The sequence below is a fragment of the Bubalus bubalis genome, chromosome 17 (assembly GCF_019923935.1).
Source record: "Bubalus bubalis isolate 160015118507 breed Murrah chromosome 17, NDDB_SH_1, whole genome shotgun sequence".
In the NCBI taxonomy this organism is placed as follows: Eukaryota; Metazoa; Chordata; class Mammalia; order Artiodactyla; family Bovidae; genus Bubalus; species Bubalus bubalis.
Window position 1 is genome coordinate 62,115,805 of NC_059173.1, and position 26,036 is coordinate 62,141,840.

The 26,036-nt window shown below is 40.3% G+C and overlaps 1 protein-coding gene across 8 annotated transcripts in view; it reads left to right on the forward strand.

The window, feature by feature from the left end:
* The window catches only part of ARHGAP10 (Rho GTPase activating protein 10), a 385,067-nt gene that overhangs the window by 193,207 nt on the left and 165,824 nt on the right, over window positions 1–26,036 (forward strand). For all 8 annotated transcript variants that reach the window (XM_045163178.1, XM_044930651.2, XM_044930650.2 and 5 more), the window contains 3 exons: window positions 15,212–15,293; window positions 17,215–17,260; window positions 19,331–19,396. In XM_045163178.1, the coding sequence (XP_045019113.1) occupies window positions 15,212–15,293; window positions 17,215–17,260; window positions 19,331–19,396 (194 nt within the window). The remainder of the gene's footprint in view (window positions 1–15,211; window positions 15,294–17,214; window positions 17,261–19,330; window positions 19,397–26,036) is intronic.

Here is a 26,036-nt window from a genome sequence, read left to right on the forward strand (position 1 = left end):
TTTTGTAGTTTTTATTATCGGATCATGGATATCTTTTGTTAAATTTCCCTAAGTATTTTATGCGTCTGGGTGCTATTCTTAAGTGTGTTTTATTTTTCATTTTATTTTCCCAATAAACTGTTGGTATATAAAAATGCAGTTGGTTTTCGTGCCCTATAATATTGCTGAGTTGATTTATTGCTTCCTATAGTTTCTTTAAGGATTTTTCTTTTGTATACAGTGGTATCATGTGTGAAAAAGACAGCTTTCTTTCTTTCTTTCCAGTCCGAATGCCTTTTATGTCTTTTACTTGTCTTTCTGCACTGCCAAGACCTCCAACAATATGTTGAATAGAAGTGGTGATAATTGGGCATCTTGTCCTGTTCTCATATTAAGGGGAAAAGCATTCATTATTCACTGTAAACTATTAAATTTGGTTTAAGGCTGTAGATGCCTTTTATACTGAGGAGATTTTTTTTTTTTTGGTCTGTTCCTAGTTTTAATCATAAATAGATGTTGACTTTTGAAAAAAATGTCCGTATCTGTTGAAATGATCATGAAATATTTTTCTCGAATCTGTTAGTAGGTGAATTGCATTGAAATTTCGAAGTTGAACTAACCTTGCATTTCTGAGATGAACTCTACTTGGTAGTGATGTATTAACTTCTTTGGATATTGCTAATAATTTTTATGCTAATATTTGGTTGATAAGGAAAATAAAAGTGTTAGTTGCTCAGTCAGGTCTGACTCTTTGCAACCCTATGGGCTGTAGCGTGCCGTGCCCCCCACCCCCCAGACTCTGATATCCTATTTTTGTGTGTCATTTTTGATAATTTGTTCTTCAAGGAATTTGTTAATTTCCTCTAAGCTGTTGACTTTATTGGCATGGCCTTCTTCATGATATCCACTATTTTCAAAGAGGATCTATAATGATACCTCTTTTTTAATGCTTGGTACTGAAGACTTATTTTTTTCTCAATAAGTCTTGCCTAGAACTTTATTAATTTGTTACTTTTTTCAGATGACCCATATTGTCAATATGTCATTGGTTTTTGCTTCTATTTTTATTTCCTTTGGATTTTCTTTTTCTTTTAAACATTTAAGATGGAAGCATGACTTTACTGTTTTATTTTGAATACAGACATTTAAATCTAAATTTCCTTCTAAAACTACTTTAGCTTGCATTGCACGAACTTTGATGTATAGTGTTTTCATTGTAATCCAGTTCCAAAGAATTCAGATTTTTTGTGATTAGAATATAGGCATTGAGTTTTAACTCAGATGTTATTTAGAATGATGTTTTAGAAATTCCCAATGGATGGGGAATTTCTGTGTACATGTTATTTATTTATTTATTTTTTCTACTTCTCTTTTGGTCTGATAACATAGTCTGTATTTTATTAATGAGTTGAAGTTTACTAGACTTGTTTCATTGTCTTAAGTGTGGCCTATTAGTAAACGATTCATGTGTATGTGAGAACAATGATTTTTCTGCTGTTGCTGGGTGTAATGTCCCGTAAATGTCAATTAGATCAAGTTGGTTGTTGCTGTTGCTCAAATCTTTGGTACTGTCTTGATTTTTGATAATGTTCTATCAATGACTAAACTAGTGATGTTGAAACTTCTAACTATTATGAGGACTTGCTTGTTTTCCTTTGATTTTGTAATTTTTGTTTCCTATACTGAATATTCGTGATCTTTTTCTTTGTGTATGCACATTTATGATTGTCTTCTTCGAGTGACCATTTTATCATTATGAAATGTCTGTTCTGGGATAATCTTTACTGTGGAATCTACCTTGTTTGATGTTAATTATAGCTGCACTAACTTTCCTAGTGTTACTTGGCGTATTTTTTTCATCCTTTTTCTTTTATCCATTTGTGTCTTTATGCTTATTATTTTATTATTTTTTTTGTAAGCAACATATAATTGAGTCCTGCTCTTTAAAAAGTCCAGTGTATTAGCCTTTGCTTTTTAACCAGGGTTTTAGCTAATGTGTATATAATAGTATAGTTTTGGATATGCATAGGTTTAAGCCCACCATCTTGGTTTTGTTTTCTATTTGTCCTTTTTGCTCTGTTTTTCTGTTCCTCCTCTGCTGCCTTCTTTTGTGGAACTGAGTCATTTTTAATATTCCATTTTATCTCCTCTATTATATGATTTTTAGTTATAGCTCTTTGTACCTTTATTTGAATATGAAGTGCATCTTATAGTTAACCTATTTTTTACCTTTTCATACGCAGTATAGGAACCTTGCAATAGTAGACTTCTAATGACCACCCTTTTGCCCTCTGTACCCTTGTTTTATGTATTTTAATTTTACATATTTTACAATTTTATAATTTTACATCGGAGCCTAGTTATATGTTACTGCTTTCACTTTATGAGATCAATGATAAGTAATCTTTTGAAAAAAATTCAATGTTTCATTTACATATATAAGGGTGTGTGTGTGTGTGTGTTTTCTTGTCTTTTAGTGTCAGTGTATTTATCCATTCTGATTTTCTTCATTCTTTTCTGCAGAACTAAGTTTCTGTCTTGTGCTATTTCCTTCAAGTCCCTTAGGGTCATTTAATTTGAACATTACTTATAATGCAGATGTGCTGGAGACTTCTTTCACGTTTTGTTTATCTGAAACTGCTTTATTTTGCCTTCACTTTTGATGAATGTAGAATTCTGGATTCATCATGTTTTACCCCCAGCACTTCTAAGAAGTCATTTTATTTTCTTTAGCTTCCATTTTTTTTTTTTCCTCATGGCAAGTTATCTTTCTTACTGTTCTCTTGTATGTTGTCTTTTTCTCTTGCTGCTTTCAAGATTTTCTTTTTATGACGTGCCTAGATGTGTTTTTCTTTGTTTTATCCTGCTTGGTGTTCTTTGAAGTTACTGGATATGGGAGTTGATAATTATTCTCAGTTTTAGAAAATCTTACCCATTAGCTCCTCAAAGACTTCTTCTGCCCCCCTTTCTCCTCCTTCACTCTCTGGGATTCTGATTGCATTATGTTAGACCATTTGAGACTGATTTCAATTGTACCTGCGGGATTTTAATTTACAAAGGTGGCTGAGGGCTGACGTGGAGAGGCTAATGCCACTGAAGAGAATTTTATACCTACAGTTTCCAAGGGCAGAGAGCAGACATACTGTGTAGGGGCACATGGGGAAATGCCAGGGTTTGGTCAGGAGTCTGGAGGAGCAAGGGAAAAATCCTAGACCCTCTTTACTGAGGTTTCCAAGGGAAGGGCAAGGCAGAAAAAAGGGAAAAGCATAGGATTGGCTGCTTTGAGTGATGTTGGTGGGCTCTAAGCTGTAGAGGTGATTTTCAGTTGTCTGGCCTGGGGGTGACTTAGGGCAAGAGAAATTCTGGCTGGGCGTGTGAGAATTAGGGATATAGACTTGAACTTGTTGCTTTGTCTTTGGAAGTCCACTCTTCACTACTGTGTGGTTTTATTTTCTGTTTCTTGCATATCCACTTGTTTCTTTTTAATAGTTTCTATGCCTAGATAGCATATTCAAAAGCAGAGACATTACTTTGCCAACAAAGGTTCGTCTAGTCAAGGCTATGGTTTTTCCTGTGGTCATGTATGGATGTGAGAGTTGGACTGTGAAGAAGGCTGAGCGCCGAAGAATTGATGCTTTTGTACTGTGGTGTTGGAGAAGACTCTTGAGAGTCCCTTGGACTGCAAGGAGATCCAACCAGTCCATTCTGAAGGAGATCAGCCCTGGGATTTCTTTGGAAGGAATGATGCTAAAGCTGAAGCTCCAGTACTTTGGCCACCTCATGCAAAGAGTTGACTCATTGGAAAAGACTCTGATGCTGGGAGGGATTGGGGGCAGGAGGAGAAGGGGACGACAGAGGATGAGATGGCTGGATGGCATCACTGACTCGATGGACGTGAGTCTGAGTGAACTCCGGGAGTTGGTGATGGACAGGGAGCCCTGGCATGCTGCGCTTCATGGGGTTGCAAAGAGTCAGACCTGACTGAGTGACTGATCTGATCTGATCCCTTTAGTAAAATTACTATCAATTTATGCATGTTGGTCAGCTTTTTAAAAAAAATTTCATTTATTTATTTGTTTAGCTTCATTGTGGCATCAAGGTCTTTAGTTGAGACATGTGGGATCTTATGTTCCCTGACCAGGGATTGAACTCGGGTCCCCTGCATTGGGAATGCAGAGTCTTGGCCACTGAACTGCCAGGGAAGTCCTTTGGCCACCTTTGACACTGGATACTTGAACATATTCAGATTGGTTTTTAGGTTTAAGTTTGACAGTCTCCCCTAGCCCCCACCGCCTGAATACCTGGGCTATTTCTGGGTCTCTTTCTTCATGATTTTGAGTTACTTTTCCTTGCTTCTTTGCATGCCTTGTAATTTTTTGATGGAATACCAGAGATTGTGTGTAAGAGAGCAGTAGAGACTAAAGGAAGTACTATCCATACCTGGTGAAGGGCACACCCATTTTTCCGTCAAGCTACAAGTATGTAGGACTGTCAGGGTGGTTAGCAGTTGAGCTGAGATTGGGCATGGTTGTTAGTCACAGGCTTCCTGTGATTTGAGGATGCTGTCAGAAGCCTGTGCGGAAGCTCGCCCGCCCTGTCCCTTATTCTTATGGCACATACCTCTTTTACCTCTGCCCTCCAGCTGCCCCTGAGCATCTGGGGACACCCTGTGGGAAGGAGAGAGAAGGTGGACCCTCATTCTTCCCTTGTCTGTGTCTTTCAGGGACAGGGTCTTTAACCTCTGGGTTCTAATGCCTAATGATCTGAGGTGGAGCTGATGTAATAATAATAGAAATAAAGTGCACAATAAATGTCAATAAACGGAATGCACTTGAATCATCCTGAAGCCCTTGTCTGCCCCCATCCATGGAAAAATTGTCTTCCATGAAACCGGTCCCTGATGCCAAAAGAGTCGGGGACCACTGTTGTAGAGGTTTAAGCCATCACACCAGCTCCTGCGCTCAGTCACTTCAGTCGTGTCTGACTCTCTGCCACCCATGGTCTGTAGCCCGGCAGGCTCCTCTGTCCATGGGATTCTCTAGGCAAGAACACTGGAGGGGTTGCCATGCCCTCCTCCAGGGGATCTTCCCGACCCAGGAATTAAACCCATGTCTCCTGTGTCTCCTGCATTGCAGGCAGGTTCTTACCCACTGAGCCATCTGGGAAGCCCCCCACCAGCTCATACTCTACCTTTAAAACTTTGTTGAAATCCAGTTTTCCTCCTCTCATATAGCTTCCTCTTCGTCCTGCTCTTCCCGAAGGATGAAAACAGCTGTATATGTGTGCATGTGTATCCCCTCTGGGAAAGGACTCTTTACTTCCTGTGTTTTAGCCTGGTTTTTGTTTTTGTTTTTTTTTTTTTTTTTTTTTTTTTGGCATCTTCAGTTCTCAGATGTTTATTTTAAAAAACCAAACTACTGTGATTTTGTAGGGATTTTATAGGTTCTCCATCTTGTTCAAGTCGTTAAGGTAAAAATGATGTTTTCTATAACTTCTGCAGTTGGAGCAGAAGCAGCCATTCTCTAATGAGAATGGGTTGAATTCACTTCTACTGGAGAAAATAATCCTACTTGTGACTATATCATTGTGTATTTGCTGTGTTTGAAACACCTTTTTGGTGGACCGAAGAAAGTTGTCATTAAGTCCTCCCCCTTAGTAAACTCAGGTTACATGCTTTAACCGTCTCTGGAAAAATTCATAGATTTATATTTAAATTTTTTCCCCCAGCATCTCTTGTGAGAAGCCGATTATGACTGCTACATTTCTAAAACTTTTAAAAGTGTTTTACTTGGCTTTGGCACTTTCCTCTTAGAGTAGAATTTAGTGCAGGACTTGTAATACGCTGGGATTTTTTTTTCCCCCCTCTTCCTTTTCAACATTCCTCCTACAAAAGCATTAGAATATTCCTGATTTATTTCCATCATAAGTTTTGGTAGCTGCCGCTTAGTTTTTTTCCCTCTTAACATCTCCGTTTACGATAATATCTCATTAATTGACATCTCATAAACATGAATGTTTCTCTCTGCACTTATGTTATTTTATATTTTCTTAATTTACAGGCTCATTGATCTGTCTTATAGAATCTAAGAAAAACCCGTGTCTTCCACATGCTTTGACAGAACAATAAAAAATGCAGTTGAAAGAGGATTGATAGATAGAAGGTCAAATGGAGAATATAGATACTAGCTTTGTAAGGCCGTTTCTCATGCATCAGTCTTGGGTTGTGTCTGATACCTGATAGTCCATATTTTTTTTGAATGAATGAATGAATGAATAAAAAGAGATTGAGATGGTGATTTAAGAATAAGAACGTGTTTAACCTGAGTGTTTCTTTCTTCAAGTTTCAGTTCTCAACCTTCGCTGTATAACAATTTTGGTTTTAAGTAAAGACAGACTATCCCAGCCAAGGGCTCTCTTTCGTCTGGTTCAGTTTTCCTTCATGAAGTTTATCCTGTTGCCTTTGTGTTCACCTGGAATCCGCTTTGCCTTGCTGGGCATGGAGTAATCTGCAGAGCTTAGGATACTGTCTGGCACATAGTACATACCAAATGTTAATTTGGTTGAATTGATTATTTGATGAAGGAAGAAGAGGAGGCTATGTCCTCCCCGGGAAACACAACAGCAACATCTGTTCTAGAAAACCAAGTTAGAACATTCTCAATCCTGGTTTCTGGCTCCGGGAAGTCGCTAATGTTCTTCCCTTAGCTTGTCCATGAAATGAAGAGATAATTGCTATTTCTGTCTTTATGTGGGCTTTCCTGGTGGCTCAGATGATATAGAAGCTGCCTGCAATGCAAGAGAGCTGGGTTCTATCCCTGGGTCGGGAAGATCCCCTGGAGACGGGAATGGCTACCCACTCTGGTATTCTTGCCTGGAGAATTCATTGTTTCTCTCTTTATGTAAATGTGAACAATCCAGAATTTTGTTGTAAAATTTTCTGTTCTTCACTAGCCTTATGGTCACCAAGTTGTTCTTTGTACCCACTAAATTTTATTAGAAAAGCATGTTTTATCAATAAAAGATGTCTTTCTTTTGAAAACTGGAGAATTTTTATATTTTGTTTCAGTGATGAGATTCTGTTAATACTGTAGTTTAAAATGTGTCCTTAAGTCTCAGTTTTGCTTAATGATTTCATAGCAATGGATTATTACAAATAAAAGGAAGAAACTTGAGAAATTTTAAATGGTTGAAACGTATTTTAGTGCCTAACGTTTTATTTGGAGGTAGGAGCTGTAGTGGATGGCTTTGGGCTGCTTGTGTGGTAGGATGGGGCTGCTTTCTATAAATCTGGTGACTGTTCCCTGTAAGAAGCATGTGACGAGTGTGAAGTGTTCTGGGGAATCACTGCAGTGTGAAGGATTGATTCTCTGAAGTGGAGTTGTTGTGAGTTACTGTGTTATTATTTGTCAAAATGGAAACAAAAATAGAATTCTGTTCTTGTAGGTAATAGATCTCTACTTAATCTCTGGTCTTTCAGCAGATAGGTTGCTTTGTTCTCCACTGTATTCTTCAGCGAGCCAGGGGGCTCAAGTCTGGATCATCATGCCTTGGAGACAAGGAGTACAATAGTATTTTCATTTTTATGCCACATTGGATTTTATCCAGACATAATGCGACTGTTCGATCTGAAGCCTGACAATTGCTTTTTTATTTACTTTAATATCTGTAATTCTAGTTTCATAACTCTTCATCATTCAACACTTTTGTCTTCAAGTTATCAGAACCAGTCATTGTCTCTCTTATTTGTTGCTCTTGTACAGTTTGGTTAAGAATATTCAACTGTCTACTGGTAGTAAATGTTATCTTCCCTCACGTCTGAATGGAGAACCTTAGGGGAGAGCAAAAAGAAACTAGCAAGTACAGGACATTTCATCACGATTCAGGGCTGATTTTGAGTATTCGAAGTATGAGTGCGTGCTGTGCACGCATGCTTGGTCTCTCAGTCATGTCCGACTCTCTGAGACCCTGTGGATATTAGCCCTCCAGGCTCCTCTGTCCATGGAGTTTTCCAGGCAGAAATACCGGAGTGGGTTGCCATTTCCTTCTCCAGGAGATCTTCCTGACCCAGAGATCGAACCCATGTCTCCCGCATCTCTTGCATTGGCAGGCGGGTTCTGAATTGTGCCACCTAGAAAGACCATTCTAAGTATTGGTTCAGGTAAATCGTGTCTGACTCTTCCCTGTCTATCACCAGCTCCTGGAGCTTGCTCAAACTCATGTCCATCGAGTCAGTGATGCTATCCAACCATCTCATCTTCTGTCGTCCCCTTCTCCTGCCTCCAGTCTTTCCCAGCATCAGGGTCTTGTCAAATGAGTCAGTTCTTTGCATTAGATGGCCAGAGTATTGGAGTTTCAACTTTATCATCAGTCCTTCCAATGAATATTCAGGACTGGTTTCCTTTAGTATGGACTGGTTGGATCTCCTTGCAGTCCAAGGGACTCTCAAGAGTCTTCTCCAACACCACAGTTCAAAAACATCCATTCTTTGACACTCAGCTTTCTTTATAGTCCAACTCTCACATCCATACATGACTACTGGAAAAACCATAGCTTTGACTAGATGGACCATTGTTGGCAGAGTAATGTCTCTGCTTTTTAATATGCTGTCTAGGTTGGTCATAACTTTCCTTCCAAGGAGCAAGCATGTTTTAATTTCACAGCTACAGTCACCATCTGCAATGATTTTGTAGCCCCCCAAAATAAACTCAGCCACTGTTTCCACTGTTTCTCTGTTTGCCATGAAGTGATGGGACCAGATGCCATGATCTTCGTTTTCTGAATGTTGAGCTTTAAGCCAACTTTTCCACTCTCTTCTTTCACTTTCATCAAGAGGCTCTTTAGTTCTTCACTTTCTGCCATAAGGGTGGTGTCATCTGCATATCTGAGGTTATTGATTTTTCTCCCTGCAATCTTGATTCCAGCTTGTGCTTCAAGTATTCTAAGTATCAGTTCAGTTCAGTTGCTCAGTCGTGTCCAACTGTTTGCTAAGTATAGAATGTCTTTATTTGCTATGGCTGTTTTGGCTTTCACTGAATCACTTAACTAGTTATTAATGGTATATTGTAAATAATCTGTCTTTCATTCTTTATTCTTGGAGTGATAGCTTTCTTACTCATTATTTTGTTGCCCATAGCATATGGAAGTGCCTCTTGAGTATTTTCTCAGATCCATTCATTTATTTCTCTTTATTTTGGTCATTCTGTCTTATCCTCCGAATTGTCTAACACATTTTTTTTAACCACCCCTGCTCAGCTTCAGTCCGTTTGTTACTGAGTAGCCATTGTTCACGTACACATTTTTTTTTTTACTTTACCGTAAGTTTTTAAATTGGAGTATAGTTGCTTTACAGTGTTGTTACTTTTTGCTTTAGAGCAAAGTGAATCAGCCACAGGTATACATATATCCTCTTTTCCTTGAATTCCCTTCTCATTTACATCACCACAGAGCCCTGAGTAGAGTTCCTTGTGCTATACAATAGGTTCTCATTAGTTATCTATTTTATACATAGTAATGTGTATATGGGGTTTCCCTGATGGCTCAGATGATAAAGTGTGTGTATACCAATCCCAATCTCCCATATGTTTGTTCTCTACATCTGTGCCTCTGTTTGTGCTTTGCAAATAAATAAGTTCATATGTACCATTTTTCTAGATTCCACATATATGTGTTCATATATAATATTTGCTTTTCTCTTTCTGACTTACTTCACTCTGTATGTCAGTCTGTAGGACGTGGAAGCAGCCTAGTTGTCTATCAACAGAAGAATGGATAAAAGAAGATGTGGTACATATTATAGTAGAATATTACTCAGCCATGAGAGGGAACGAAATTGTGCCATTTACAGAGACATGTACATGTTTAATCTGATCATGTTGACCCCCTACTAAAAACCTTCAGTGACATGTAGGATTTGTTTATGTTGTTAAGTCACTTTTAGTTGTGTCCAGCTCTATGGACTGCAGCACGCCAGGCCTCCTCGTCCCTCACTGTTTCCCGGAGTTTGCCCAAATTCATGTTCATTGAATCGCTGATGCTATCCAACCATCTTATCCTCTGCTGCCCTCTTCTTCTTTTGCTTTCAATCTTTCTCAGCATCAGAATCTTTTTCCAATGAATCAGCTCTTCATACCAGGTGGCCAAAGTATTGGAGCTTCAGCATCAGTCCTTCGAATGAATATTCAGGATTGATTTCCTTTAGGATTGACTGGTTTGATCTCCTTGCAGTCCAAGGGGCTCTCAAGAGTCTTCTCTAGCACCACAGTTCGAAAGCATCAGTTCTTTGGTGTTCAGCCTTCTTTATGGTCTGACTCTCACATCCATCCCTGACTACTGGAAAGACCATAGCTTTCACTATATGGATCTTTGTCGGCAAAGTGATGTCTTTGCTTTTTAGTACTCTTGTCTAGGTTTGTCACAGCTTTCCTTCCAAGGCACAAGCGTCTTCTAATTTCATGGCTACAGTCACCATCTGCAGTGATTTTGGATTCGTAAACCCTCAGCATGACCAAGGAGGCCCTGCGTGGTGGGACCCCGTCTTCCCATGGAGTTACTCTGCAGCTGGTTTGTGGGACCCATGATGAGATTGCTCCCAACTCCTCCAGAGAGTGCTCTGTCCTGCTCTGTGCCTTCTCAGCCTAGGGAACGCCATGACCCTCTTGCTTCTATTCGTACATAGCTCATTTATCCTTAAAGTTTCAGATTAAATGTCCCTTCCCCAGGAAAGCCTAACCTCTAGGGTTAGGACAGGCTTTCCTTTCTTATGGGGCTTCCCTGGTGGCTCAGACGGTAAAGAATTTGCCTGAAATGCAGGACACCTGGATTCGATCCCTGGGTCAGGAAGATATCCTGGAGAAGGAAATGCCAACCCACTCCCAGTATTCTTGCCTGAGAAGAGAATCCCAATGGACAGAGGAGCCTGGTGGACTGTAGTCCATGGGGTTACAAGAGTTGGACACAACTGAGCAACTAACACTTTAACTTTCTTCACTTCCTTTCTTACTCCCAGATCACCTTAAAAATCCTGAAGTTGCCCAAAGAGATTGGCAGGTTCACGGACAAGTCTCCTAGACCACAGTGATTTAGCATGATTGAAATGGAAAGGTTTTCTATTTGGGCACATATCTCCTGATGTCCTCCTTCCTCTTTTCCTTCTAGGCAGCTGGCTTTGCTCATTTATACTCACCTGACTCCCTTGCAACAGTCTTTGTGTGTGCTAAGTCGCTTCAGTCGTGTCCGACTCTTTGCAACCCTGTGGACTGTAGCCAGCCAGGCTCCTTTGTCCATGGGATTCTCCGGGCAAGAATTGTGGAGTGGGTTGCTGTGCCCTCCTCCATGGGATCTCTCTGACCCAGGGATGGAGCCCTCATCTCTTGCATCTCTAGCATTGGCAGACAAGTTCTTTACCACTAGTGCCCCCCTGGGAAGCCCAGCATTCTGTGTACTTATAGTTAATGGATTGTTTATGATTTGTTTATCTTCTGCTTTCTCTGCTAAACAGTATGCTCAGCCCAGTACCTAGCACACAGTAAGATATTTAATAATTCCTGACCTCCTGGGATAAGACAAAGCAGAATAGCTCATCATCCAGTGATTGTTGAAAGGACTAAGTGGTTGTAAACTCTGTCTTTGTATCCCATGTCAGACTTTGCCATTTTTGGCCTGGAGTCCCATTTTCTCTGCTGGTTTTGTCATTCCTGGATTAGAAAATCTGTTAGCTTTCTACTGTGTATTTGCTGTAGCCCCTCCCCGTCCATTTTATATTTATTTCTTTTAGTTACATATTAAGTGTTTGAATCCATATACTTTTGGGAGAGGTCTTTTGATATTTTTTCTGCTTTGCAAGAATGGAGCATTCATGTAGACCTGAGACCCCCACCGTGTGTAAATATTGTTTTATCACTTAACCGATGTAAAGAAAAACACGCCTGCCATCTGAAGTTTTCCCTCACAATTTTAATTAACTCCCCTGAGCCCAGTGTGGGTTACTAAGAATAAGGGCCAGAATCCCCACATCCCAGTCAAGGCACTTCTTAAAACAGCCTGGTTTTCTGGGCATCTTGCCTCGATTCTTGCTGCAGAAGGATGCTGTGCATAGCAGAGTGAGAGGAGGTGGGATCTTGGTTGTGAGCTCCGTAGTGCCAGGGTGATGGCAACCCTGGGCCATTGCTGAAATGTTTAGGGTAGACCAGTCAAGAGTCGTGTTGCTGTTCAGGAGTGCACTTGGGGGTTGAGAATTGATTTTTAATTTTTAGGATTTTTTTTTTTTTTTGACGTGGACCATTTTTAAAGTCCTTCAAAATTTGTTACGTGTGTGTGTGTGTGTCTGTGTGTGTGTGTATGTACGTATTTGGGGGGCCGTGTAGCATCTGGGATCTTAGTTTCCCGACCAGAGATTGAACCCCCACCTCTTGTATTGGAAGGTGAAGTCTTAACCTCTGGACCACTAGACACATCCACAAGTTATTTTTGTCCACAAAACTCATAGCCTGGAGAAAGTGGTTGAAGAGACGGACCCATCAATTGTAGAGACTTGGTAGTGAAGTTGAAGCAGATTACTGCTCAGGCTTTGTAGCCCTCATGTGGGGAGAAAGCCTAACACCTGTGGGTGTGAGTTTTGGGAACACAGTGTATATGCCTTGGGTATGGTGCTTTTGGAGTATTGCATGCTTTAAGTACTTTATAAAAATTGTAGTGGTTCTTGAGTTACATTTGATTCTTGCCACTTGCTTTACTTGTAAAAGATTATCCAACTCTTGAAAATGAGGTGAAATACTGTTCCAGGAGTGATAACTTTAAAAAATATTGTATATTCAGTATTAAATGGGAATGGATATTTGCTTTCCATTTCAACCATCTATTTTCATTTCCAGTTGTCTGTGGTTTGGAGTATTCTACCTTTTTATCCCTTTCCCAAAAGTTTATTTTTAATACTTTTTATCAAACATACAAAAGTTGTTTCATTGGAGAAACCACCAAAGTTTAAGAGAAATTATTAATAGCTTTTCTACCTAGCACTCCTTCCCAGCATGAAGAGTTTTCAGGCAGATTGTCTAAATATCCAAATAAACTGAACTAAGAAAGATCAGCCTTTGGCTCTGAGGACCAACACAAGGCTCTGAGAAAACACTGAGGAAACCCCCGAAACGGTTGACAGTGCTGGTATGGGATGAAAAATGACTTTCTGGTTTCATTCTGCCCACGCCTGGGTAACAGTAAACTTGTGCCAAGTCGCTTCAGTCGTGTCCGACTCTCTGTGACCCCATGGGCTGTAGCCCACCAGGCTTTTCTGTCCGTGGGATTTCCCAGGCAAGAATACTGGAGTGGGTTGCCATTTCTTCCTCCAAGGGGTCTTCCCCACCCAGGAGTTGGCCCTGCGTATGTCTCCTGCATTGGCAGACAGGACCACGGGAGCCACCGGGGAAGCCAACCAACATGCGTATCTTGATAAATAAAAATGCAATCCTCACTACCACCCCACATCCACTGGATGGCTACTTTCAAAGAGAAGGAGAGAGGAAGAAAATTAAGTGTTGGTGAAGATATGGAGAAATTGGAACCCTGTGCAGTGTTAGTAGGAATGCACAATATTAAAAAGAATAAAAATAAAATTACCATTTGACCCCCTCCCCCCTTGTGAGACAAAAAGGTTTCTCCCTAATTACAGAACACACCTGTACTCCAAATGTGTGAGTGTCTCTAAGCAATTCTCTACTTCTCTGTGGAGAGCAAGTGTGCTAAGATTAACTCAGCTTTGGCACTAGGTGGGGTGCAGGAAGACCCCACAGATGAAGGCCTCAAGGCTGCCCCCTACCACTGTCCTTGAGTTTGATAATTTGTTAGAATGGCTCACAGAACTCAGGAAAATAGTTTACTGACTGTTGTTGATTTATCTGTGTGTGTGCTCAGTCATGTCTGTCTGTCTGTGACCCCGCAGACTGTCGCCCGCCAGGCCCCTCTGTCCGTGGGATTTCCCAGGCAAGAATACTGGAGTGGATTACTATTTCTTCCTCCAGGGGATCTTCCCAGTTTACAATAAAGGATATTTTAATGAGAACAGATGAAAAAAACCCATGAAGAGATAATACAGGGCAAAGTATGGAGGAAGGGACTTGGAGCTTCCGTTTCTGCTGTTGGGGTACTCTCCCTTCAGATCTCCATGGGCTCATCACCCTGCCAACTTTCTTGAACCCCAGGGATTTTTATGCGGGCTTCATTATGCAGGAATGATTGATTAAATCATTGGCTGTTGGTGTTGGAAGTCAACCTCCAGTCCCTCCCAACTCCTGGGAGGTGTATGGATGAGATGGAGCTGAAAATTCTAATCCCCTAATCACATGGTTGGTTCCCCAGGCAACCAGCCCACATCCTGAGGCTTTCCAGGAGCCTCAGCTCATTAGTATACAAAATGACACATCATTTTAAAGATTCCAAGTTTGTCCTTCCTGCCTACCCCCTTTCTCTCTTCCTCCCTTCCTTCTGCACCACGCGTCATGCGGGATCTTAGTTCCCCAATCTGGGATTGAACCAGTGCCCCTGGCTTCAGACCTTCAGGGTAGTCCCTCTAAGGGGTTTTGGAGCTGTGTGCTGGAAAATGGGGTCAGAAATTAAACATATATTTATTATATCACATCCTATAACTCCACTTTTGAGTATATACCCAAAAGAATTGAAAGCAGGATCTAGTAGCAGCATTGTTTACAGTAACCAGGTGGAAACAAGCCATGCATTCACTGATGGGTGCATGGATAGAACAATATGGTATATTCATACAGTGGAGTACTATTCAGCCTTAAAAGGGGAGGACATTCTGACACACGCTACAGCGTGGATGAAAATGGAGGATACTTTACCAGGTGAGACAAGCAAGTCACAAAAAGACAAATACTGTATGAGTCTGCTTGTAAGAGTTGCCTAGAATATTTAATCAAGTTCCTTGAGACAACAGGTAGAAGGGTGGTTGTCAGGAGCTGGGAGGGAGGGGAGTGGGGACTTGTTGTTTAATGGGTACAGAATTTTAGTTTTACAAGATGAAGAGTTCTGGAGTCTGGACTCAATACTGCTGAACCGTGTCGTTAAAAATGGTATCGATGTAAATTTTATGTTCTGTGTATTTTATCTCAATCGAAAATTTAAAAGAAACAATGACCACGATGAAACATTAGAAAGTGGAAAAGGAGGTTTGTTTTTTTTTAGCAGTCAAGGAATAACCTGAACTGTTTCTGGTGTCTTGCAGGCCTGGTGTTTCCTTGACCATGCAGGCGTTTTCGGAAGAAGAGAGGAAGCAGTGGTTGGAAGTTCTGGGTGGAAAAGAAGCTGTAAGATATAACCAGTGGTTGAGTTTTATTTCGAATCCTTTAGAGTTGACTTCTGTTCATTTTCATGTTATTTTTGCTTTATAGTATATGAAAAAAGTTCCCTGCTGAAGCTGGTGTCTGAATTCCTCTTGGAAGCATTTGGTAGTCTAGAAATTTGGTTTGAGACAGCAGCGGCACCCTTGAGACTGGCATATCGTTATTTTTTATTTTTCTTGACTTTGTTGCTCAGGTTCGCTTTGCTTGAGGAAGTCATCTAAATTCTCAATTTCTTCTTCCCTACCTGTGAAAGTACTTTGGGTGATGAACACGATAAATGCTTGCAATTCATTTTGATCTCAGTGGAGATGGAACGATAAATATGAGGCTGTGCAGGCAATATTACAAGTGACTGCTGTACTTATTTGCTTGATTTAACAATTTCTGGTTTAGCCTAATGAGCCACAGTGTGCAGTGCTAGGTAGCCTGAGTGAATGGGCCTCTGTGTTCAGATTGGTTTGAGGAATAAATTAAAGGCAGTGATAGCAGTCCAGAGGCATGGGACTTCAGTCCTTTTGCCACTTTATTCAAGCACTGCCTTCCTCTCAGAGGACTGGTGGCGTCTGGGAGTTGAGAACTGGGCAGGTCATATATTGAATGGGGGACTTTGCAAGGATAATTATAGAAAACACCATAGAAGTGGTTTAAATCAACTCTACTTAAAGTATTATGACTCATAACCAGCTGCCAATGCAGGTACCGGTGGGCTTATCTGGCAAGCATTTGGCGTTTCAGCAGGACTTAAAAAGAGGGATAGAGTACAGTAGAAAAGGGGTCATATATAGTAAAAAGAGAGGTGTCAGCATAGATCTCGCGAGATGGGCAGAAGATAATGTTATCTGACGGCAGTGGGCAGTCCCTGAGAATATAATAGGGCAAAAAGGATGGGCAGCAACACATTTAGCAGTCTTGACATGGTGTTTGAAACATGGAAGCCCAAATTGCATTCTTTAAAAATAGATCCTGTATAAGAAAATGCATCATCCTTGGAGGAAAAAAGCAGTGATCAGATTTGTGTATCATTTTTATACTTGATCTACATTTAGCTTCTGTGATTTTAGTTCTGTTTATTCTTAATTTGTCCTTGAAATTTTTAGCTAGGAGTCAAGAGTACTTGCAACATTGGTAGCTGCTGAGATCCAAAACAGTTTATCCTAATCCTCTCTAGTAAAGGCACTGACCTAGACTTGTCCCCCCAGAGATTCAAGAAATGCTTTGGAGAGTGAGTTTGCCTATTTGCATAGCAAAATGGTCATATGGCTAAGTCATGAGGAAATAAGTCTATTGCCGAAGGCAGTGTAACCTTGACACATACATCCTCTCCTTTAGAGTAAAAAAGCCAGGTAATTAATTTGAGATATACAGATAAATGCAAGTCTGCATAAAGAAAATAAATATTCAGCTATGTACTTAGGTAAGGGCACTGAAGGCATTTCATAATTTTTTTCAGGTGACGTATGTGCCTAAGATAATGGGGCAGCACTGGAATTCTCAGAGGCAGCCTGGGATCATCGCCTTGATGTTTCAGATGTGGTTATTGAGATTACGGCAGGAGTCATGTCTTTAAGTAAACAGCAGATTTTAGCAATGGTGAATAAATGAGCTTCATCTTCCTAATTAGAATGCAGGAGTTTGAGCATTACAAATTTACATGAACTTTCAGTCCTGGCCCTTCATATTATTTTTGCTACTTTGGCAATGCCTTGGTGAGAGGCCAGGGAGACTCAGGCTCTCCTTTCTGTTACCTGTCTTTGCCTTTGAGCCCATGAGAGTGATTAAGCAACGGCAGTGTGTTTTTTGGACAGTCCCTAGGTGTGCCTACTACAGTAGAGTCATTTTTATGGATTTGCTGAAAATGCTGTTTCCCCTTTTTCTCTTTGACTAGCTCTTCCCTGGTTTTAATAGAGCCATCATCCCAAGACCAGAAGGAGGTAAGTGCTGATGTGTAAAAATGACTGTCGTCTCCCTTCCTCATGAGTTACTCTGTTTTTATTACTGATGTCAAACTGTTGCCGGGTGCTTGCTCTCTGTACTCTGTCTGTGTCAGTCCGCTAAGTGGTGGGTGTCTTATCCACTGAGGACCTCTTCAGACTTTTCTTGACTGCTGAAACTCGCCTTGATCTTTCCCATCTCTGAGCTTTTTTCTTTCTAGTCTTCCTCTACGAAAACCAAAATACTCGATCATTGACTTTGGTATTTGTTTTTATGGCCATAAACGAATACAAAAGAGTTTCAGGCATGCATCTGTAAGCTTCCTAAGTTATAAACTCCTGTGGGTGGGAACTCCCCACCGGTTCCTCGGCTCCCAACCCCTCTCACCTCCACACGTGGTATCCTTTATCCTTCCAGTCTCTCGGGTGTGGGGTGTACAAATAGTTAACAAACAGCAACCAAATGCGTTCAGATTTTCTAGGACAATGATCTTCCCTTGCCTTGTATGTCCTAGAGGAAAAGGAAATAATCTCTGGCTCTTGTACTCTTGATTTTAACTGAGATAAGATGAAGATGTGATGAAATTTGCTGGATTCTTTATGAATCTACTTTTCATATCTTTGGAAGAATGAAGCCACATTTGTCAGGTGTCCACAGTTTGGAGACATTGTTAAATGAGCCACGATTCCCAAGTGATTATGGTGTGTGCATCACTTAACCTGGCTCTGGAAATTCACCAGGTGCCTCGCAAGGTTGTCAGCCACGGAGGCACCTGCTTAAGACTTCCCTCCCTCTTGTCTTCTCTTCTGTTGTCCTTTCTCCTCCTCCTTTCTCTTATTCCCTCTTTCTCTCCTCTCTTCCTTTCTTTTCTTGTTTTTACCTGAGAAATGAAAACAACATTTTGGAAAAGTAGTTTTGCTAAGCAGAAAGAAACACTTAGATTTTATATAAATGTTGTGAATAGTAGATCCGTAAAAAAGTACACCACTGCCCACTTTTCCTCATTAAAGTGCTCTCCAAGCTTAGCTTTAAACCTGCAAAGTTTTTGTTCATAAATTATTCCATGCTATCCCTTCTGAGAACCAACGGTTAGTATTCCTGCTTCTGGGTTCTAAATGCGGAATAAAGCATTCACTTTCCCTGAGTGCATTTTTGAAACAAGAATTGTCTTTTATTAGGGTCCTCAAATACATCAGCCTAATCAATGGCAAAGTATTCATATTTGAAAAAATATAAAATTGTATTTTCAAAATAATATTTTTTTGCTACATGAATCATCTTTTAAATTCAGTATGAAAATAATAAAATATTAGAATTTAGAGCATGGTATAAAATGTGAAAAAAGTTTCTAGTTCATCATTCAAATACTATTTTTAAGAGTGTCCAAGAATTTTTTCCTCCTAGGTTAAAAAAGAAAAGTTTTGTGTTATTTCCCCAGCTTGTCAAGTAATTTAAGAACTTTCACTCATGTCTATAATTAAAAAAACAAACCTGAGTTGTTGGAATTTGGGCAAAACATTAACTATTTCTGGATAGCTTCCTCTAAAGATTAATTGTAATCACTTTCTTTTTCACTATTTAAAATATTATTTTTGTTAACAGCTAGTTTAAATAATAAATTTATTTATATATGTTGGTAATGTTAGTCATATATTGGTAATGTTAGTCGTGTCCAACTCTTTGCGACCCCATGGACTGTAGCTTGCCAGGCTCCACTGTCCATGGGGATTTTCCAGGCAAGAATACTGGAATGGGTTCCCATGCCCTTCCAGGGAATCTTCCCAACCCAGGGATCGAACCCAGGTCTCCTTTCTGTAGGTGGATTCTTTACTGTCTGAGCCACCAAAGAAGTATCTGTTGTTAATGAAGGTCCTGATACTATAAATGCTCCTTTTCTATGAAATTCTGATTTATGTTATTTAAACAGGGAGTTCATGGCCTTTAGTTTTCTTTTTTTTGAAGAGGGAAATAAAAAGTATATTGGACCTAAATAATTTTGTCTTATTTTTGTCAGCAAGAAAAATGTGAGTATTTGCACCTTTGATATTTTACAACTGTATTTCTTTTAGGCGCACAGTTGGATAAGATGGGATTCACAATTCTTAGAAAATGCATCCGTGCAGTTGAAACACGAGGTAACATGATTGAATCATTTTATTCATGAGAGGTTATAGGTATGTAAAATCTTAGGGTTGTTTCAAATGCTTTTTGCTTGGTTAAGTAGAATGAAATATTTTAATGCAAAACGCACCTTCTAGGCATCAGAGATTCAGTTGTTCATTTACTCTGAGCCGGGTAAGGGAGGAGGGTGGCGGGGGTTCCTTTTTATTTACACGTTTCTTCCTTGTGTCGAAACCTGAAGTCGGTAGAAGAATCGGCAGCGCTGGACTTGGACAATCAGTGTTAATCACTTCTTGTTTACACGCTAGTAAGGTATTTCCATCTTCACTTGTCTTATTAGCTTCCAGTTTAAAAATCAGCATCATTGAGCTATCTTTTATGTATGGTAAAATTCACTGATTTTAGCTGTAAATTGATAACTTTTGATGAATGTGTTATAGTTGTGTAGCTACCACCACTGTTATAGAAGATTTCTGTCTCCCCCCCAAATTCCTTTGTGCCCCTTCTCAGCCTGCCCGCCATCCTTGGCCCTTGGCAGCTACTGAACTGCTTTTTATCACTTTTGTTCTTTTTATTTTTTAAAAAAGCTTTTTCTATGAATGGAATTATGCATTATATACTCTTTTGAGTCTGGCCTCTTTTGTTTAGCATAATGCTTTTGAGATTCATCTTTTTGGGTGTACTCTTGTGTGCTCTAAGTTGCTTTAGTCATGTCCAACTCTTTGCGACCCTATGGACTGTAGCCAGCTAGGCTCCTCTGTCCATAGGATTCTCCAGGCAAGAATAACGGAGTGGGTTGCCATTTCCTTCTCCAGGGGATCTTTGCAACCCAGGAGTTGAACCCACATCTCTTACATCTCCTGCGTTGGCCAGTGGGTTCTTCACCACTAGCAACACCTATTGCTAGGCAGAAAATCCATGGACGGAGGAGCCTGGAAGGCTGCAGTCCATGGGGTCACTAAGAGTCGGAGACGACTGAGTGACTTCACTTTCACTCTTCACTTTCACGCATTGGAGAAGGAAATGGCAGCCCACTCCAGTGTTCTTGCCTGGAGAATCCCAGGGACAGGGGAGCCTGATGGGCTGCCATCTGTGGGGTCGCACAGAGTCGGACACGACTGAAGTGACTTAGCAGCAGCAGCAGCAGCATTTCATTTTATGGATATACTGCATTTTGTTTATTCATCCACCTGTTGGTAATTTTTGAATTGTTTCCACTTTAAACTTCAGGGAAGATAATCCCTCCCCATTTTGGTTCCCTGACTTAAAAGCTCAAGGGTCTTTTCTTTCTAGTCCTTAAGAAAAAACAGGGCCTTGGTGCTTTGCAGCCATTGTGGCAGGCTTTGGAGAAACTAAATACAATAAATTTGCAAAACAAGCTGTGTCTGGGGGCTGGATTTCTCTTTGTTTAGAGTCTAGTGAAGTATGGATAAATTGAATATTTAATTCCCTCTCATATATTGTTTATCCCAGTCCTACTCTGAATGACTTAGTGGAGTGAAGCATTGCACTCACGTTTTCTGTCAAAACAAGGTCTTTGTTATAAAGCCAGGACTGCCGCCTGTGAAATGAGAGTGTTGGCTAACAGATGAATACGAGCTGTTTTATGATTTGGGGATTTGCCCATCGATAATAAAAACCCAAGCCACAGAAAGCTTTTCTTCCATTCTCCCTTACAGTGGCAATTCAGGCAGTAACAACATTTTCATTCATTTCAACCTGCACTGAGGTTGAGCTGACAAATTTGTTCTTTTTCCTAATGGTTCAAAAATTTCCAAAATGGGGATACTGTGATTTTTTCATATCTCTCACTTCATCATTCATGTTTCTCTTTTTCCTGAGCTTCTTAAGAGCCTTTATGGTATCACTTGCGTGGTGGGTTTTTTTTTTTTTTTTTTTTTTTTTTTTTTTGTAAATACAATTCTTTCCACAAAGGATATAATTTATATCTACTTGTCTCTGCCTGGGCAGATAAAAATCTATCTAGAATGCTTTCTGATGAATCTGTAGTTTTATGGAGGGTTATGTTCATTGGCTTCCCAGGTGGCGCTAGTGGTAAAGAAAGTGACTGCCAGTGCAGGAGATGTAAGAGTCATGGGATTGATCCCTGGGTGGGGAAGATCCCCTGGAGGAGGGCATGTCAGTCCACTCCAGTATTCTTGCCTGGAGAATCCGATGGACAGACGAGCCTGGCGGGCTACAGTCCATAGGGTCGCACAGAGTTAGATACGACTGAAGTGACTTGGCACGCATGCACATGTTCATTGAATGGAATATGTATAATAGAATCTGCATGTATTGAATGTATTTTATTATAAACATGTAAATTTTTTTATAGAAGAATGAGTCTGTATCTTTTAAGTTAGATTTTTCCCATTTACAATGAAAAACAAAAATGCATATAATATTCTTTTCAAATCTGTTGTCCCTCAAGGTCTTTCATAACTAAAGCCTTTTGTTTTTAGTAGAGTAATAGGCTAAAAATAGAGTTAAAAGGATCAACTGTCAGATCATGTTACCAGTATGATGAGGAACCTTGTGGAATCGCTGAGGTTTTTATCCTAAATTTGGAAGTTCCCTCAGGGAATATTCTCTGAATGATTTCCCCTAAATCAGCGATCACGGCTATTGATTTTTTTTTTTTTCTTGCTACCAATGTTGTTGCATCACTTTTTTTCAATAGTCAGGATAAAGCTAGTTTATGTTCCTATAACAGGAAGCTGGAAATTCTCTGCGGGTTAAGACAACAAGACTTATTTCTCACTCAGATAGTTGGCTTCCAGGTTCCTGGTTGCCTTGCCTGGAGGACTTTGGACCATCAGGTGAATACTCTGGCTTTGATGCGAGTTTCATTTGCTCACAGCTGATTGGTTAGAAATGACCACATGGCCTCGCTCAACCCCAAAGAGTCTACATAGCACACCCCTACCAGGAGCCTGGAAAGCAGGCAGAGAGCCAGGAGTACCTGGTGGTGGCATTAATGGCCGCTGGGCGTGCTCTGTGGATCTCCATGCCTACGATCCAGAGGCATTTAATGAGATCTGTATGAAGAATTATTTCCATTCACGTTTTTCAGCATTTTAAACGAAGACTACCATTTTCTCTGAAAACTACTGTTTCATATGTTTTGGTTAAAGCAGTTAGTGTGCCTTTTACCTAACATGTCTTGTGAAAATGACACCTGGCATTTTTATCAACTTTTGAAAGTCACTCTTTGCAACCCCATGGACTGTGGCCCGCCGGGCTCCTCTGTCCCTGGGATTCTCCAGGCAAAAATACAGGAATGGGTAGCCATTCCCTTCTCCTGGAGAATCCTTCTGATCCAAGTATTGAACTCAGGTCTACTGGGTTACTGGATGATTCTTTACCATCTGAACCACAGGGAAGTGGCATCAACTTTGTGTTATCATTTAAATACGTACAAAACATCAGATAAATGCCTAAAACTTACTGTAGTCCTCAGCCCCCTGAGGAAAGGTACCATTTTTACTGATATATGTACAACACATAGTGATGTAGATAACATATGTACTATGTGACACATATGTACTGTAATATATGTTGTCCTAGAGGGGACTGTTAGCATTTAGCATTTGCTGTGCTTTCGGCATCCTAACAACCCCCATTTCACTGTAATGTCAGCATCAGTTAACAGATCCTACTCTTCATTTCGGTAGAGTTGTTCATGAAGCTAAGGCACACGAGAGAGTCAGATCAAGGGGTCCTTCATCCATTTACTGAGTATTTGTTAATGATCTTGTACCGGCTCTTAGTGGTTCCAGGTCATCTGACCACCGCTGGGAGCATATTGCTTATGTTTTCCAAGTTGAAGGACTTCCTGAAGCATCTGTTTTCAAACACTGCTGTGCCATGGAATCGCCTGAGATCTTTAAATAATGCTGCTGCCTAGCTCTCACCCCCAGTCAGTCTGATTTCATTGCTGTTGGGTGTGAACTAGGAAGCTGGCGTTTTCAATGTTCCCCAGGTGATGCTAATATGTAGTAAAATTTAGGAGTCTTAATGGAAGAGTTTCTTATGTATTGGAGCAACGGGATACACAGTTGTTATCTTTATAGTGTCCTGCTGGGAGGGATTGGGGGCAGGAGGAGAAGGGGACAACAGAGGATGAGATGGCTGGATGGCATCACCGACTTGATGGACGTGAGTCTGAGTGAACTCCGGGAGTTGGTGATGGACAGGGAGGCCTGGCGTGCTGCGATTCATGGGGTCGCAAAGAGTTGGACACGACTGAGCGACTGAACTGAACTGAACATTTCAACTTCTTTTTTAAAATAACCCAACCTAAACCCAGACAAACAATAGAAAACTTCCAAAGAAAATAGCTCCATGTTTGTTTCCTTCCCTCAGTAACAAGTGATTTGTCATAGTTAAATTGTAGTTCTCATTTGAAGCCAGTATTTATAGAGCATTCATGGGGTGAATATAGCCTTGCTCTAGGCTTTTGGGATTCATATTAAAAGTTGGTTACATGTAATGCTCAATCCATGAATGGTAGACAAAACATAGATATTTGTAAGTAATTTAAGGATTTCAGATACTAAAATAAAACTGTTACCAGATTGTGTGGATGAAGAGAATTTGAATATACAGATAGATTGCTGTGTGTCTTTGGTGTATGCTCAGTTGCTAAATCGTGTTCGACTCTTACGACCCCATGGACTGCAGCACGCCAGGCTTTCCTGTCCTTCATTATCTCCTGGAGTTTGCTCAAACTGATGTCCAACCAGTTTTGATGCTATAAGCCATCTCATCCTCTGCCTCCCTCTTTTGCCTTCAGTTTTTCCCAGCGATTCAGCTCTTTGCATCAGGCGGCCAAAGTATTGGAACTTTAGCATCAGTCCTTCCAGTGAATATTCAGGATTGAGTTCCTTTAGGATTGACTGGTTTGATCTCCTTGCAGTCCAAGGAACCCTCAAGAGCTTTTTCCAGCACCACAATTTGAAAGCATCAATTCTTTGGTGCTCAGCTTTCTTTATAGTCCCACTCTCACAATCCATACATGACTACTGGAAAAGCCATAGCTTTGACTAGATGGACCTTTGTTGGCAAAGTGACGTCTCTGCTTTTTAATATGCTGTCAAGGTTTGTCACAGTCTTCCTTCCAAAGAGCAAGCGTCTTTTTAAATTTCATGGCTGTAGTCACTGTCCACAGTGATTTTGGAGCCCAGGAATGTAAAATCTGTCACTGCTTTGGATTTTTTTTCCCTTCTGTTTACCATGAAGTGATGGGATCAGATGTCATGATCTCAATTTTTTGATTGTTGAGTTTTCATCTTAATTGAAGTCTGTGTTTTGAAACAGCCTTCTTTGGATTTGAAGGAGTAGAAAAGTATATTTTAGCATTTAGAGAGACCTCACCAAAGATGTGGAGACAGAAAATAGCCAAATGGAAAGGAAGCATGAAGAAGTAGAATAAAAGCAATACTCAGGTGTTTGCATTTAACTGAGAAGAACCTGAATAAGCACTAGAGGGTGGTGGATAGCAGAATAGCAGGCTTAGAGAGATAAATATAAAAGCTAGTATTAGTGACCATATGTGGGATAGAGGGGCTGAAGAGGCACGTGGGAGGGAGGGGTGAGCTCAGGTTACTCTGGGAAAGAGTTGCTTTCTGTGAATGATGAGATGTAGGTTCCAAAGTGGTGCAATAAAGAGAGGCCTTTCAGAAAGTTACAGGTAGGTACAACTTTTTTTTTTTTTTAACCCTTTCAGGCTCTTAGTGTCTAAAAGACTGTCACTAGGAAGTGCATTCATCCTGTCTACTCCCGCCCCGTCTGTGAAGGTCAGAGAGCTAATTTTTTTACACAGTAGATTTTACTGCTCATTAAGTGTATCTGTTTCCTCTTTCTGTCCTTCCCCTGGGTTGTTTTATTTCTTTTTTAAACTGTTTATTTTGCATTGGAGTATAGCCAGTTAGCAGTGTTGTGATAGTTTCGGGCGGGCAGCAAAGGGACTCAGCCGTACATATGCACGTCTGTCCGTTCTCCCCCAAACTCCCCTCCCGTTCAACCTTTGGATTGTTTGAATCCTGAGATGTCCGTGTTCCTTCCTTTGGCACTTCTGTTGCGTGGTATTGTTAATTACATACTTATTTTGTTTCAGAACGTGGAGAATAATTTTCTTTTGTAAATAACTTAAGAAACTGCCTCCCATGCCCAGTACCTGTTTTTTTTTTTTTTTTGGAGTTGGATGATACCACATTTTTCAGGTGCATGCACTATAAAATATGCAAAACCAAAGTATAACGCTTGCTGAAAAACTTCTTTCAGTTGCTTTTTTTTAAATAGTCATAATTTAAAACTAAATTCGAATGCCACTTTGGTTTATGAAGTTTCTCTTAAAAAATTCTTCCATATGTGGATAATTTGAATATTCACTTTAATTTCTAGAGCATGGCATTAAGACGTCAGTCTAGGCAAGCTGTCAGTTATCAAATTCAGCTTTGTAACAAGCTGTGAATTCATGGGATAGAAGTAGGAAGCCACATCTAAGATATGACAGTCTTTGAATTGTCTCACGTAAAAGTGAATTTCTCTTCCTTTCGAAAGCAAAGTTTTAGGTCTTTGGAAAAATATCCTGAAATTGGCTTGAGGACTTTTCTGCTTCCAGAGCACTTCTAGAGCTGTATGGAGCCT